This window comes from Juglans microcarpa x Juglans regia, chromosome 4S, assembly GCF_004785595.1.
Source record: "Juglans microcarpa x Juglans regia isolate MS1-56 chromosome 4S, Jm3101_v1.0, whole genome shotgun sequence".
Classification (NCBI taxonomy): Eukaryota; Viridiplantae; Streptophyta; class Magnoliopsida; order Fagales; family Juglandaceae; genus Juglans; species Juglans microcarpa x Juglans regia.
Window position 1 is genome coordinate 24,668,619 of NC_054601.1, and position 17,062 is coordinate 24,685,680.

The 17,062-nt window shown below is 38.0% G+C and overlaps 2 protein-coding genes across 2 annotated transcripts; one reads left to right on the plus strand and one right to left on the minus strand.

The window, feature by feature from the left end:
• The first annotated feature begins 624 nt into the window (after positions 1 to 624).
• Positions 625 to 4,127, plus strand: LOC121261910 (ADP-ribosylation factor). The gene is made up of 7 exons (XM_041164324.1): positions 625 to 777; positions 1,562 to 1,722; positions 1,857 to 1,927; positions 3,047 to 3,166; positions 3,486 to 3,604; positions 3,734 to 3,815; positions 3,912 to 4,127. The coding sequence occupies exons 2-7, from the start codon at positions 1,575 to 1,577 to the stop codon at positions 3,915 to 3,917; spliced, it is 546 nt and encodes a 181-aa protein (XP_041020258.1). The 5' UTR covers positions 625 to 777; positions 1,562 to 1,574; the 3' UTR covers positions 3,918 to 4,127.
• A 1,328-nt stretch (positions 4,128 to 5,455) lies between these two features.
• On the minus strand, positions 5,456 to 8,891 carry LOC121261907 (ABC transporter I family member 20-like). The gene is made up of 7 exons (XM_041164321.1): positions 8,562 to 8,891; positions 7,894 to 8,027; positions 7,183 to 7,302; positions 6,680 to 6,775; positions 6,320 to 6,472; positions 6,146 to 6,223; positions 5,456 to 5,930 (listed from the first exon to the last, which is right to left on the minus strand). Exons 1-7 carry the CDS (start codon positions 8,728 to 8,730, stop codon positions 5,694 to 5,696), a joined length of 987 nt encoding a protein of 328 aa, XP_041020255.1. The 5' UTR covers positions 8,731 to 8,891; the 3' UTR covers positions 5,456 to 5,693.
• Between the last annotated feature and the right edge of the window lie 8,171 nt (positions 8,892 to 17,062).

Here is a 17,062-nt window from a genome sequence, read left to right on the forward strand (position 1 = left end):
ATCAATAAATAACAATATTTTATAAACAAATTAAAGACTCGTTTGGATAGTAAGATGAGATGAAATAATTTTAAACGAATTTAATAAAATATTGTAAAAATATTATTTTTAATATTATTATTATTTTAAGATTTGAAAAAGTTGAATTATTTATTATATTTTGTATAAAAATTTAAAAAAATTATAATGATGAGATGAAATAAAATAAGTTGAAATGATTTTTCTATCCGAACGAACCATAAATCATAATTGACCTAATATATAGCTATATATAATAAAAAGTTGGTATGTTTTCTTTTCCAAGAAGGAATAATACATTTTCTCCTAAAATTTAAATTGTAAGATGTTTTAATCAAGAAAAATTGAATTATTAAGATCTTTTAATTTTTTCTCTAATTCTTGAGTGCCAATATTCACGAGACTTATAATTATTTAGGAGTAGAATTATTATTATTATTATTATTGTTGTTGTTTTCAGATAATCATTTTTGAGTTATTTATTTATTTTTTTGAGTTATTTATTGTTATAAATTATATGTGGACTATTCAATTCAATTGCTAAGGTGATTGGTGAGAAATCAGTTTCTCTGAGATAATTTCCCACATCATCACAGCCAATACCTTCTCCGTACCAAACCCTAGCAGACGTCACCCAAATGTTTATAGACGCCGTCAAAACGACCGTTATGAACGACCACTATATAAGACCTCTACATCCACGCCATTCTTTTCGTCCCCATTTCTCAGATCTGCCCAAAGGCGTCCGGTCTTTGCTGTGTGAGTCTCTCTCTCTCTCTCTGCGAAATATATAATATGCGTAGATCGACTAGATCGGTTTGGGTTTAGATCTGAGCCTGTTTCCTTTTGGTTTGTGAGATTTCGGTTTTTCGCATTTTATATTACAGTTTTGAAGTGGTTTATGGAAACCCATTTGGATGTAGGCTTTGGACGATGTGTTTCTGTGTTGGTTTTGAAGTTCTCGCAGATCTTTTGCATATAGGACCCGTTTAGATGTAATTTATTAAGAGCCTGATTTGGATTTGTTTTGCTTACAACGTTCTCTGTTCTCAGAAAATCTCTAAAACCCAATCGGTGCCTTTCTTTCACAAAATCACATATTCTTTGATGTTAAATACGAGATCTTGTTTTCATATTGTTAGGTTGGTTTGTAATTGTAGAGCATAGATCTGATTCATGGTGTATAATGTTGAAGGATGCAATATGGATTTCTTTGACAAAAAGGATTGGATTTAATGTCATTTCTGAGATAAATTGGGTTTTTCCAAATCTTCGGTTACTTGAAGCTAACAAACCAAACAATTTTCAGCTACTAGGGGAGAAATTAAGATCCATCGTCCCATAGGTCTTGTTGAAGAATCTACAAGGTTTTTAATAATCGCTCTCTATGTTGATGCACAAATAACTCTGATGACCAAACCGACTTATTTCTTGCTTTTCCTCCTATTCAATCGAAGATGTTTTGAATGTCGTGTGCTATAATCAGTTACGTGATTTGCCTAGTGTTAATGATTTGGTCTGACCTGGAATTTTGGGATTTCAGCTGAGATAAAAAGATGGGGCTGTCTTTCACCAAGCTATTCAGCCGGCTTTTTGCCAAGAAGGAGATGCGGATTCTTATGGTGGGTCTTGATGCTGCTGGTAAGACCACCATCTTGTACAAGCTCAAGCTGGGAGAGATCGTAACAACCATTCCCACCATTGGTATGATTTTATTTTTTCTCAACATTGCTTATATGTAGTCTGTAGATGAGCTATTATTTTACTGTTACAGGTGATTGGATTAACTCTCTTGTTGCTTAGACTCTGGTAAGTGATACTTATTTGCCTTTACTCAGGTTTCAATGTGGAGACCGTGGAATATAAGAACATTAGCTTCACCGTTTGGGATGTTGGTGGCCAGGACAAGGTTTGTGATATTACTGAATAAGTTCTTTAACGACCATAACATTAACCATACAATCATGAATCAAGTCATTTAATGATGACCTATTATAAGATTTTTTAGTTCCACGTAGTGGTAACTGAACGGAGATATCGGGCACCTCTTAGACCATGGGGCCTCCAACCCTGGGACAGTATGTACAGAATTTAATTTTAATTTCTTAGTGCATATTTGCCTATTCTCATGATAAAAAATATTGTTTACTGATCAAACAAATATTATTTTTTAGTTTCTCCTTGATGTGTGATGAAAAGCACTTCATCCTGAGCCAGGCATTTCATGTGTATGTGAACATGTTTGCATGACTTGAGTTGTTTGCATGACTTGAGTTATGTGTGGTTACAGCTGCTGGAATTAATGTGCTTGTATGTTTTTCTTGATTGGATGCTAGCCCATCAGGCGTCAGCACACAACAAAAGCATAAGTTACATTAATTTGAACCACCTTATATTTCTTTTGTTCTTTTGAGGAAAGGCTACCCATGCTGTGACAGACAAATAAGTATTCATATATGTATTTTAAATATTTATGTTTGCAAGAATTCTGTACAGTCAATTTTTTTCATGATGTATGTGCTTATTGACGGTCTTGTGCTGATTAGTTGTTCGTCCATCAGCACATAACATAATCATAAGCTACATTTACTTTTGCCACCATGTATTTTGGTTTTTTCCTTGTATGAGGAAAGACTATCCATGCTGTGGCATATATAATAATATAGGCATAAATATCTTCATACCATACCTTGTGAATCCTTGTATTTTGTATACAGTTCTTGATGAGTATATGGTGCATTTCATGCATTATAAATGACAAGCTTGGGGGTGAGCCATTAATATTAGTCCTTAGCTGTTAGTTCAATCATGTTATTTTAGTTATATTTGGGAAAGCCAGTTTGTTGTGGCTTATAGGATGTGCCTATCTGTATGAATTTGAGTTTATTTTTTATTTTTTTAAAAGTAGATCTTTGTTTGATTTGTAATTCATTGAGTTGTTAGCTTCATGGAAAGCTTTATCATATACTATCATATAGTCAAGTGCTGTGTCAAGCCTTTTTCTGAGTGTTATATTGTCTATGTACAGATTCGACCTTTGTGGAGACATTACTTCCAAAACACTCAGGGTCTTATTTTTGTGGTTGATAGCAATGATCGTGACCGTGTGGTTGAGGCTAGGGATGAGCTGCACCGGATGTTGAATGAGGTAATTAGAAGGCATGCTCATTTTACAAAATAAAAAAGACCTCAAGTGGGCATTGCTAATTATAAGTAGCACATGTTCGAGTACTCGGGCCTTTGTCTAGGATATTTACTCGGGCCTCTTCCTGTATACTCAAGGCATTTGTCTATTTCATGCTCAATAATTTTCTTTTTCCCCTCATGTATACTCTCTGTGTACTTGGGCTTTGCCTACTTCCATAATAAAACTTCTTGATCACCAATCCAAAAAAAAAAAATTTGTTTATCGACCAATAAAAAAGTAGCACGTCCGAGTGTGTTGATTTATTTTGGTTGATTTTTAGGATGAATTGAGGGATGCTGTGCTACTTGTATTTGCAAACAAGCAAGATCTTCCAAATGCTATGAATGCTGCTGAGATTACCGATAAGCTTGGTCTTCACTCCCTCCGCCAACGCCACTGGTATAATGATGATCTCTCTCTCTCTCTCTCTCTCTCTCTCACACACACACACACACACACATTCACACACACATACAGTGCCCTATGTATAGGATCTTTACTATCTGCTAATTGGTCTTACTATTGCAGGTATATCCAGAGCACATGTGCGACTTCTGGGGAAGGTCTCTATGAGGGACTAGACTGGCTTTCCAACAATATTGCCAACAAGGTAAAGGCTCTAATGCTTTGTTGGAACTCGGCCCTGATGTAGTTTTCATAATTATGCATTAATTATTCCTTTTTTTTTTTTTTTTGGGTCTTGCAGGCTTAAGAGATCCTTAAATATTCAGCAACTTTTTGGGCTGCAATCTCTGTCAAAGGGATGTTACCCTTGTTATTTGGCGATCATGCGTTTTGACTTGTTCCTTTCCTGAAAATGTATCCGTTTGTTTAGATCTTTCTTACTACAATATGATAGGGGCATTTGGCATTGTAGATTCTAAATAATTCTTGACTCACAATTTATACATGATCCTTTTTGTAATTGGTTCCCTCTTCATGCTTGAAATGACTTAAATATCCCGCACTCCAAGGCCAATAATTTCATCTGCTGAATGCTATGGGTAACTAGTAGATGCATTGACATATAGCTTTTTCGAGTCTCCACTGTATCTTGCGGGCATGGAAGTAGCGATGCCTTGGTTCCTGGAGCTTCATTATGGTGCAGTTGATTTAGTCTTTTCATAAACAATTACATTCAAATGCTTCCATGTTGATTTAAGGTACTATCTCTTGGGATGGCAAAAGGACGTGATGGGTTTTAGGCCTTTTAGCGGAGCTTTTCAACCCATTTGGGTGGGATTTTCCGAAGGGTTTGGGTTCGAAGTTCTAAACCGCCCAGGAATTAGTATCACCCTAAACTGACTGCCAGTTAAAACTGTATCCCAAGTTGGGGCGTAAAGCAAACAACAATCTGTTGATATTTGAACTTGGAGGGTGATACTAATTCACAATTACTTCCCTAAACTCCGTAACAAAATAATATAATTTTTTTTTAATTCAAACACATCAAAATCAAAGCAACAGTCAAACCAAATCTTTAAAAATTAATAATTTTTTTTTTATTTGTTGGTTGTATAAAAGTTGTCTAATGGTAATGTCTGTCTTTATCATTTTTGGTTGGAATTTCGTTTGGTAGTACTTGCCCACTAGTGACAACACTGCATCGAGCATGAATAGGATGTAAGGCGGTTAGCTGTTAGTGCACCACTAAACAATTGGTGCCAACTGCAAAGGCTGAAATCCATTTAGAGCTCGGATCGGATGGAATGCATCACTTCCTACATTTATGTCTAGGTTTGGGACAGGGAAAAGTTAACCAATCTGAATTTGATGGCTCACAATGTTGAAAAATTATGAATGAGCCCCGTTTAACAAAGAGATGAGATGAGATAGTTTTAGATGTAAGTTAAAAATTGAATAAAATATTATTAGAATATTATTTTTTAATATTATTATTGTTTTGAGATTTAAAAAAGTTGAATTGAGATTTGAAAAAGTTGAATTGTTTATTATATTTTATATGAGAACTTGAGAAAGTTATAATGATGAGATGAGTTGAAATGATTTCTCAATCAAACGAGACCATTTGATCTGAATTGAATTGAGTTGACACCAATGATTTACACTTCCACATTTGGTAGATTTGACTACCAAATAATCACCCATCTTTCATAAGTTTGATCTCAAGAATAACCGTGCTGATATATTATGGATGAAAGGTCATAAACACACTAATTCTTCATTGAATAATAACTTATCAAAAAATTCTTCATTGAATAATAACAAATAACAAACAAATTGCACATAATTGAATGGTGGTCGAAACCATTTAGCATAGAAAAGAAACCAATTTGGACCGTTATTTCTTAAATAATAATCAAACAAAAGACAGCTTATAAACAACAGCACATGAAGAAACAAATTCTGTTGTTGTTGCAATTGATAGGAGCCTCAACAACGCATATATCCTGATCGATTACCCCAAACTAGTTTTATAAGCCGTTGATCAAATTTGGGGAATTTCCTTTATGTTCAATTCGTCCATTTACCTTAGAACTCTATTTGAGCTGAAGAGAAAGTTATCTTCTCCAGCAATGGTGGAATGCAGGCGTCCAGCTGCCCAACCATTGTTAATAACACGAACAGCAGCACGGGCTGGATCACCAGTCACACGGCTACCTTCTATCTGTTCATCAAATTCTGGAAGACCACATGCCTTTCTCTCTTTCCTTCTTCTCCTCTTCTCCTCTTGTTCTCTCCTCAGCCAACTCTCGACAGTTCTCTGCAAACCCAATCTCACCAGATAAGCACCAACTAAAGCAAGAAACTGTCGTCCGCAAGTCCAATCCCAGTTATACTCTCACTCTCTCTCTCTCTCACACGCGCGCGCGCGCACACACACTTTCTCTCTCATAATTCAATAATTGATATGAAATGAATCTTCAATATCTACTATAAGCACGGAATTACTTTGAAGTTTGAAATAAAAAAACCTACCATTAATGACAATTTACTGATGTCCTTAACTTTTTCCATAGGCATTGCTATTTGCAACATCCCATGAGCCACATAAACCTGAAAACATAATAGTTTTGACCCTAAGGAGATGTAAAGACTCATACAAATATTGGGAAAGAACCCTTAACGAGAAAAAATGGAACGTGGACATACAATATGAGATGGCCAGTCCTCTAGACCATCAAATATATGTGTTGCATAGATGATTGTGGCACCTCGTTCTTCACATTCCTTTCTTAGAAACCTCAGAAGGTCAGCCCTCGCTAGTACATCAAGGTCGACTGTTATTTCATCAAGAAGAAGGACCTAGATAACCAAGGAGGCAAACTAAGATACATTTAGGAGACGAGATTATTAAAAAATAATAATTAGACACATCATACATGATTACGAAGAACTTACCCATAATGGGGTGTGCATAAAGAGGGGAAAAAAAAAAAAACTGTGCATAAAGAAAAAAAGGGTGGGAAAATATTGTGGTTGTATTCAGATATCAATACATTGTGGAAATACCTTGAATGGCTTGAGAAGACCCATACAAATTTGCACTCGTCTTCTCTGACCATCAGATGCTTTGTGCATCCTCCATGATAGATCAATATCGAGTACCTACATTATTAAGGAAACAAGTTCCATAAAGAAAGCCCTGGCATTCGGCAACAGCACAAACTTAGAAATGCAATTTGCATAAGTATTCTCTGAACACTAGCTACATTGTGCATCCTCAGAACAACAACTCTGACGCATGAATTTTTAACACAACAAAACAGTATTGCTCAATCACGCAAAGTAAAATTACTGTCTCTACGAACTAGGCTACAAATATTTACAAAAAACAGCACTGAATGAAACTATTGACTATTACACTGAAGCCAATGATATAAGAAGATTTAGAGGCATAAATCTGACACAGGATGCCGTCCCACCTAACAGCTTGTATAACTTACCAAATTGAATATCAGGGCAATTTTTTAGGAAGTTGTTGCATCACAATGAAAGAACACAGAGCATCATACCTTGATCAACTCAGCTCTTCTTTTCGGATCAATCCCTGCAACTCCATAGATCATTTTTTCTGCAGAAACATCCATTTGTATCGGAACCTCAAATCCTGCAAAAGCGACTTCTCGCCTCCACTGCAAAAGAATAATTCCCAAAGAAAACTAATTTAATCTGATTACAAGATTTCTCCAACCTATCCAAGTAATGGTAACATAAAATTGCTCAGCACAATTGGGCATGTAAATTCAGGTTCAAATGAAATTGTACATGAACATAATCGAGAAAGGATGGATGAAAGTTGCGAAAAATATAGGATTAAAAAAGCTTGTATTTTTTAATCTTTGGAAACTTTGCCTGAATGTTCAAGTAAAATTTGGTATGTTGTGTAAAATTTAGCATGTGCGTGTGTAATGGAAATTTGGATGAGTTTGATCCCAGATGGATTGATGAATTGCCTACATGTGTCCAGTAAAAATTGTTATGCCAGATTTTCATTGAATTATCCATGTGACAATCAAATACATTTAGTATCCTAGCCAATCATGCACGTTTTCCTCAATATCTAGTTCAAAAGACCAAGAACGTCTAAGTCAAACTCACAGGTCAAGCCACAAAACAGATTAATCAGCTCTATTAAATAAATTAAAAAAAAAAATACCAGCATATGTTTTATGGTGTAACACATATATTTTCTAACACAATAACTAAATAAATGAAACACAAACCTCGCCACCAAGATAGCTGAGATCGCCAGAAGATGTCAACGAGGTGTCATGAAAAGCCGATCTTCCAAGTACGCGTACCATATGGGGTTCCACCATGTGCTTCCCACCCAATATCTTCAGAATTGTAGTTTTACCTACATTAACAATTAATAAACACACGCACAAACCATCAGAGTTTTCATTCAGAACCGTTCTAGTTAGGTTGCTAATAAAATGAGATGAAGGGAAAAAATCTCTTGGGACTTTATTTTGCTTTATTTTGCTCCGTCCACTGAACAACCAAATAGAGGGCAACGAAATTCTTCTTTCTATGATAGAATATAACCATTTTGCAAACGAACAATCGTATTGGGGGCTCAATTCTGTCCATCTCCTTGCCGATTAAACCCATTCGAAATTAACTACAGAATTTATTGACTCAGTGATATAGCTTTGATTAAATTGTCTTCAGTTTTGTCAGCAACCGATGAATCAAACAACAATCTGAGCTACGGATCGTATATATAAGTATATTGCAGAGAAAACCCATTACAATTTAACGATACGAAACATTAACCTTGATTTAAAAAATTTTCCGCATTTTTGCATAAACCAAACGGCGAGAATAAAGAAAACAGAGTATGAAAAGAAAGTTCCGAAGGTGGAAAACAAAAGGAAGTGAAACGAACCAGCGCCATTGGATCCTACAAGGAGGCAGCGATGACCAGCGCGAAGGGTGAGAGAAAAGTCGTCAATAAGAGGAGTGGACCCCGGCGGAGGGTGGCCGTCGATTCCGGGGTACGTGAACCTCAAACCATTGATCTCTATCGTTGGCTCGGAAGTTTCGTCCTGACCCATTGCTTCAGAGATTGAGTTTCAGAGAGAGAGAGAGAGAGGGAGAGGGAGTTATAGGGGGCGAAGTTGGGGGAGTTTGGTGACTCGGTGGGTGGGTGAGTAAGATGCAGAGAGAGGGAAGCGACGTAGGCGAGGCGTGGCGGAGTGACATTCACTTGTCAAAACACACAAGCGGATCCCATACGTGTAATGCTTCCATCCACAGTTGAAGAAGTGAAAGAGGTCAAAGTCAAACTCTTGGTAAAAATTAGGATTTTTTTTGAAAATATTATTAGATACACAAAAAGAAATCTCACAAACACGATCACTGTAGAACATTAGTTAAGCTTGTTTTTTTAATTCAATTTCTTCATTCTCTCCTGTGCCCCCAGTTCCCATCTCTCCCCCCTCAACGTTCCACTGTATTACCAAACCAACTCCTGCATTTCCATCCCCGTTCGTCGGCTCCAAGAGTAGATCTAGTAGGGCTCCAATTGCAAATTTTGTTAACTGGACTCTGAATGCATATAGATGTTATATGTTTTTTGTTTTGTTGGTTCTAAAACAATGGCTATGATATGGCTTTTGGTTGTGATATGATGGCGATTTCTTTCAGTTTTTTAATAATCGCTCTCTATGGGTAACTGCTTACTCATGTAGGGCCAGTAGCAACCCTAATAGAAATATTTAGTCTACATGCAAATCTTACGCAAGATAGTTTACACACTTGCGTGGTTTAATATGATCTATTAAATTTTTAGTTTCTTTTTAATAGTAGATATATTGTATTACATTAAATCACGTTAGCGTAAAAACTTCATTTTGTAAGATTTACATGTAAATCTAGCACTTTTAGTGAACAAATTAGCATTAATATATTAAAATTAATCATATTTAGGACAAAAAAATGCCTAACCCACCTCGGCCAGTTTTTACACAATCCACCTGTCTAAGTCCACATGAAGCAGATTTGGTCAGCAGGCCCCATTGTCCAATCCTACACTAATTTACTTGGAGGGGCTCATTTATCTTTACAATACGAGCCCAACGATACTGTATGAGGCCCATTCGGGGAGCTCTTGGATTGAAAGACCATGGGTATACCGTATGCATGCCACCACAAAATCGCATCACCTAAGGAGATCAATGTGGTAACCATCACTAATTAAAGATATTATCTCTTAAGGAAACAACAATATATTCGCTTGCGAGTAACCCCTTCCTTTATCAAATATATCGGGGAATGTGACAATAAAATCCTCGAGATTTAGGGAAATAATTGAACTATTCTTACTAGCAATGATTCACATTTATATAAAGAGCCTATATTAGAAATCTAAGGTAACTTTTTGATCCCTCATTGCAAGTCAAAAGATATATTTCTAACTTAGGCATCGAAGGTGCATCATGCACATCAGGTCACCATCATTTCTTGTCATAGGTTTGCGGCCGAGATTAGTTGGCGATGAAACATGGCTAAATTAGTAGTGCCGTCTGTGGGATCTGTACAAAATTCCTAACGACATCTCAACGTGGTTTTCACATACCTGCTACGACACGCTCCCACACAACCCGTGACTAGGAAACCACTTCAACAAATATGGAAGCACGACTTTTGGAGATTGAAGAACAATTGAGGAAGATGGGTGTAGCAATGGAGGCTCTCCAGCGAGAAAATGAGAGCCTTAGATGGAAATAGCAAGAATATAGTGAGGGTGCCATGCAAATCATAGTGAACAACCAGAGGGAAAGGCACACAGTGCGGGTGGAATGAATACTGAGGAGGTGGACAAGGAAAAGCTGCATGACAAACTGTACAGTCTTGTCGATAAATATGAGGAGATTTTTTTGGGGGAGGGGGGGTCATCCTCAGTCGACCAGGTGCTCAACTGCACAGATTTTCCCTAAAGCACATAGGTGATGATCGTGTTGCTCCTGCCAAAATTCAAGGTCTCGCAGATAGAGTTATATGATGGGTCCTAAAATCCAGTAGATCATTTGGAGAATTTAAAGCACATGACCTTTGACGGATTCCCCGGAGAGAGTGGGCTTTCCCATTGACGTCGAAGGGTTGCCAAGTAATTCCTGACACAATTCATGGCTAGCAGGAGGTGAAGACAACCCACAATATACCTCTTGAGCATTAAGTAGAAAGAATAAGAGAACCTGAAGGCACACCTCACTCAGTTAAACAAGGAGCGATTAACCATTGATGATCAAGACGGGAAAATTACATTGGCTTCCCTTCTGGGGGGCATATGGCCTTGAAGCTCATTCAAGGCAGAGTTAGCATGGAGGAACCCGTCAACACAGATAGTTCATGGACAGGGCCGACGACTTTGTCAATGTCGAAAACACACTACAAACCCTAATTCCACCACAGAAGGTGGAGATGAAGGAAGAAGTTAAGGACCCTTAGAGATCAAGCGACCGAAGAACCTTTGAGAAAACTAGGGGAAGCCAACATGAAAAAAGGCTAGAAAGGCGAGCGCCTCCTTGCGAACGTAGTCCAAGATTCACTAATAACAGTTTAGTCACTAGATCAAGGGGGAGGTGACCAAGTTAGAAGAGGATGACGTTCTTGTACTTGCCATTAGCCAGACAGTCACTGGACGAAGGCCTACTATATGATGAAAAGAAGAATCGAAGAGTTGCGGGGAAGCTGCGAGTCGGAGCAATTGGTTGCAGAACGTTCGAAGCCGCTGAAACAAGTGCTTAGGTGGAGAACAGAGTGAGATCGAAATGTCTGATGAAACATGAGCCCAAAAAAGCGACGACCAACGAGGAAAGATGATCGAGACACCCCTCTCTAGAACCCAAGTCAAGGTGAGGCACCTTTGGGGGAAATTCGTATGATAGCATAGGGTTTGCTGGAGGAGGGATCTCTGCATCCAACAGACAAGCACATGCTCGTAGGGCAATATATGAGGAAGTTTACACGACAGACAGACCTCCAAAGCAACCAAGGCATAAGAGCTAAAAAAACATCTCTTTTGGGGAAGAAGATTGCGAAGGGGTCCTGTACCCCCATGATGACGCGCTTGTAGTAACATTGTTGGTCACCAACTACACTACTATACAAATTCTTATCAATAACGGAAGCTTGACTAACATCCTTTTATGGGAGGTCATCACCAAAATGGGTATTGATCCTAGTAAACTGAAACCATCACCCATGCTACTGAAAGGTTTCTCCGGGAATGCTGTACAACCCCTAGGCACCATAATCCTACTTGTCATAGTTAGGAAAGGAGCATACATTGCCACTACCATGATTGACTTCCTAGTAGTCAGAGCCCCATCATCCTACAACACTATATTAGGGCGTTCAACCTTGAACAGACTCAGAGCTATCACTTCTACCTATCATTTGATGATAAAATTCCCAACGGAGGTAGGAGTAAGAGAGGTTCGAGGCGAGCAAGCCCTTCCTGGGGAGTGCTTGTTGCAAGAGCTTAAATAAGGGGGGTAGATGTCTGTTCTATGGAAAACTAGAATCAAGGCAAAGTCTCAACCCGCCACCGGTCCTCCTTGATCGTTATGTGGAAACAAGAGATGAAGAAAGCTTGTAGCAAGCAGAACCAAATGAGCTATTGGAGCTAGTAACGCTGCACCCAAAACAACTGGAGAATACAACAAAGATTGGGACCACGCTCCAGCCCAAGATTCGAGAGGCATTGAAGCAACTCCTGGTCGAACATAGGGATGTGTTTGCATGGAGCTACGAAGACATGCCCAAGATAGACAACGCAATCATCAAGCATCACCTTTGTGTTGACCCTGCCAGTAGGAAGGTCCATTAGAAGAGAAGATCGTTCAATACAGAGAAATACTCAGCCATAGCCAAAGAAGTCGATTGACTGCTCGTTGCATGATTCATCAGAAAGGCTCACTATCCCGAGTGGTTGTCCAATATTGTACTAGTATAAAAGTCCAACGGAAAATGGAGGATGTGTGTAGACTTCATCAACCTTAACAAAGTGCGCTCAAAGGTTAGCTTCCCACTACCGCAGATTAATTTGATTGCCGACTCTATGGTGGGACATCAGATGCTGAGATTCATAGACGTTTACTCGGGGTACAATTAGATCCGGATGAACCCAGAAGAAGAGGAGAACACCTCGTTCATAACAGACCAAGGATTGTACTACTATCAAGTCATTCCCTTTGGGTTGAAGAACGTTGGTGCAGCGTATCAAAGACTCGTGAATTGAATGTTCAAGAGGAGATTGGAGGAAGTATGGAGGTTTACGTCGACGACCTGTGGGTTAAAAGTAAAGAGCCATCCCAGCACCTGGAGGATTTGAGGGAAACCTTCGCCTTGTTATGCTAATGCGAAATGAAGCTGAACCTAACCAAGTGCACCTTTAGTGTCGACTCAGGAAAATTTCTGAGTTTCATAGTGTCATAGAGAGTAATATAAGCCAACATGGAGAAAATCAAGAAGATCATAGATATGAAGCCCTTCAGAACATTGGTGAGACCTAAAGACTGACTGGCAGAGTAGCAGCACTGAATAGGTTTGTGTCCAGATCCATGGATAAATGGCTACCATTTTTTAGGGTCTTGTGCAAGGTACACTGATTTGCTAATAAAGCTACCTTCCAAGTGCAAAAGTTGTCAAGTTGATTCAAGGGAGAGTCCCGATGTCCATTCCATAGGGACAACGATGATCAGAAAAATCACTTGAGTTTTAAATGCTTGAGGATGCTATTGAATTCAGAAAAGGATACAAAAATTTAAAAAAAAAAAAACTATGTGAACAAATTAGTGTGCAAAACTAATCTACGCTTTAAAAGAAAACTAAGCTAATTATTTATGTACACATGAGAATGTACCAAATGAAAAGTGTATGTGATGGAATTATTCCAACTCAAATTTCTCATATTTGTATGAAAAGTTGTGGATGCCAAACAATAAATAATAGAAGAAAAGTGAATTTGAATACAAATTTATGTCTAAAAAGCAGAAGATCAAACATCTAAGCTGCGGGTTCACTCTTTATGGATTGTGCTTGAATAAACATTGATTCCTTAACCCCATCAAATACTATCTTTGTCAAGATTAACATTCCGAAGATTCAGCAATTAAATCCAACTTCCAATCAATACCAAGATTTCCTACTGAGTTGCTAAACAATTTTGGGATAAACATTTTAACACTGAACTCTTATTGCAAACCCAAGCATCTATTGTGCCTCTTGTCAACAATAAACCAAGGATTCGAATGAAGAACCCATGTTGAACCTAGTGTAAACTGATTTACAATTTCATAGGATTATGAAATGAAACCAAAGGAAAATCAATTTATTAAACTCACAACCCAATCCGAGCTACTCCCGAGCTTAGTCACATAATTACTTTTGCATGACGAATGTAAAATTCTGTTTAACTAATGCAGAAAGTTTTAACATGAAGAATAGAAAATGAAAAAGAAAAAGATGAAAAACTCTGCTCCTTTGAATCCTTTCCAGCCGTGTTTCTCTACCCTTACAAATCTCCCTCTGCTCTCCTCTTTATGCTTTTCCCGTTTGCCTTGCTGTGGTAACCAACTTCCTTCCCTTGGACCACCAAATATTCTTCAGCTTTCCTCCAACTCAGCTCAGGATCCCTTCTGATTACAATTCCCCCCATTCCAGCCGTAACCTTATGGTAAAATAGGTGTATATTAGTGTTGTTGCAAGGTTATAAATAGAATTTGATATTCTTGAAGCCCACTATGCTATCACACGGTGAAATAAGCAAGGGGTCACATGGATGCCTTTGCCTGCTAATGTATTAGAATATGGCTCTAGCACAATTTAAGCAAATGAAACCCCAAAATGTTACCAGATTTAAATTTCGGCAATTATTTCCATTCTAATGCATAATTAAGCATTTGTCAAAGATTTCATTCGACATTTTACTTAACCATAATGCTTAATTATACATTATTAACACCTTATCACACCCCCCAACTAGCCTTTTGCTAGTCTCTAGCAAATTGAGCGATTGAAAGAAGAAGAAACTTGGCTTCCTTCCAAATTTACCGAGGTAAAAAATCTATGCCACAACTGGAGATTGTCAAAAGTATACGTATTAAAGCTAAAGTAGATCAGATTATAGCTCTTCGCAAAAGCTCATGAAATACTCAAGCACTTGAACAAAGGAAATGTGTAAAAAGGTTGCAGCTCACTAAGTGTAGCAAGTGCGTGGCAAGACTATCAAGGCTGGTTGTAAAATTTCATCAAGTACTCCCAATATCAGCAGCTTGTCAAGAAGGATGAAAACTAATCTTGCTCTAATTAAAAAATATTGTAATGGTGGCTTTCACGCTATCACACTTTAAAAGGTTTTTTTTTTTTTAGTTGAAAGCACTAGTAATAGGTAGGCTTTTCCAAAGCACACAAAGATTTTTCTTGATTGTTGATTTGTCCCTTTTCTCAATTGTTTTGCACACTAGTTTGTTTGTTTGTTTTTTTTTTTTTCCCTTTGAAACCATTAAGATATGGTTCATTAGAGTTCCTATCAACTGCAATGTTGGACCTAACTTAGTGAAATAGAAAGGAAACCGAGGTATTCTTGCTTGTGTATATTCGAGTTTAGCAATCAGCAACTTAATCAAACATTTCCATTGCTTGAGTAACTGATTATTTGATAAACTTCTATGTTAAGCTAAAACCTAAGCTATTGGAAAGTGATGTAACCTATAATCCCAACGATCCTTTCTTAAGCATAGAAGTTTATAAACAGCCATTATGCAATTCAGTTAAGCATTTTTATGAAAGCAAAAGCTTAAGATTCAATCAAGTTAGTTTAGCATCAAAGAAACACAATGAAAACACTTAGCAACAAACTTTCTCCACCAACAACTTAAAATGAGCATTGTCCACAATGAGTAAGAAATAACAGAAACATGAAGAGAGAGTGGGAGGGAGCTATCTGAATAATCTGCAAGGTAATGACAACAAGAAGAAAAGAAAAGGTAGAACAAAAACCTACAAAATAAAAGAATTATTTAGTTTTATTTGTTGTTATGTTTTTGTAAAATTGAAGTAGAAGTGAATTATTTAGTTTAGATTATAATTTTTAAAAAAATTGAAATTTGAAAGTCCACATATATTTTTAAAATTGGGCCAAATATGAAGTTAAAAAAAGCCAAAAAAAAAAGAGTCCAAAATCTGACTTCGCTCCTATAAGTCGAAAGTCAGATTCGACCTCTGACAAAGTTGGAGGTAGGGCATATCGACTCCGACTTGGTTGATGCTTAGCCCTACCCCTTATTGAGGTGCGTCTCCACACAAAAAACCCAATACATCCTAGTATAGGTACATGCCCTCAGGGACGCGAAGGAATTGGTCAAGAAGTGTGTGAAGTGCCAAGTGTTCACTCCGATATCACACTACTCGCTAGAGGAGCTAACTTCTATAATGTCCCCTTGGCCATTTGTGCAATGAGGAGTTGACCAAGAGTCTCTCCTACAGGGAAAGGAGTGAGATTTGTGTTTGTCTCCGTAGACAACTTCACCAAGTGGACAGAAGCAGAAATCCTGGCGACAATCCTGGTGAGAAAATATCACCAAGTTCTTATGGAATACCATTGTATGCCGGTTCAGAATTCCCAGAGCAACATCTTGAAGAATGGGATGTAGTTTGACTCAACGCATTATCGAGAATGGTGTACAGAGCTAGGAACTCAAATTCAAGTAGTTGTCCCCAAGAAACCCCAGGACAGCAAGTAGAAGTGACCAAAAAATCCCACTCTAGATCATAAAGAAGAAACTTACATACAGAAAAGGAGAGTGGGTGGAAGAACTCCCAGGAGTTCTGTGGGTGTGCAAAACCACAGTCAAAGCTCCAATAGGGGAGACCTAGTTTGCCTTGGCATACAGGAACGAGGCTGTGGTCCCTGTAGAAATTGGGTTGCCAAGCTATTGTATTCAACACTTCGGTCAAAGGCAGAATGACAGAGCATTGGAAGAGCACCTCAACTGCTAGACGAACAATGAGAAGATGTCGAGGCCCAAGTGACCCTTAAGAAAAGAAGAACCGATGGCTACTTCAGCAAAAGAGTAAAGCCCATAACCTTCAAGATAGGCGAGCTGGTCTTAAGAGAAACCAGAATAACCACGCAAGAAGGAAAAATTGGTCCCCATTAGGAAGGACCCTATGTCGTGATCTCCACAAATACCATCCTTGACTTTGTATCACTAAGCAGTGAAGAACAATGAATAAACATGATTATTTCCCTCTTATGCTTCTCCCAATGTGAATCCCAATGCCAATCGAGGTCGAGTCCTTAGATTCACGGTGATGATACGGGTGTGCAAGTCCTCAGACTGCGCGACCTTTACCCATCTAGATTGAGTCCTTAGACTC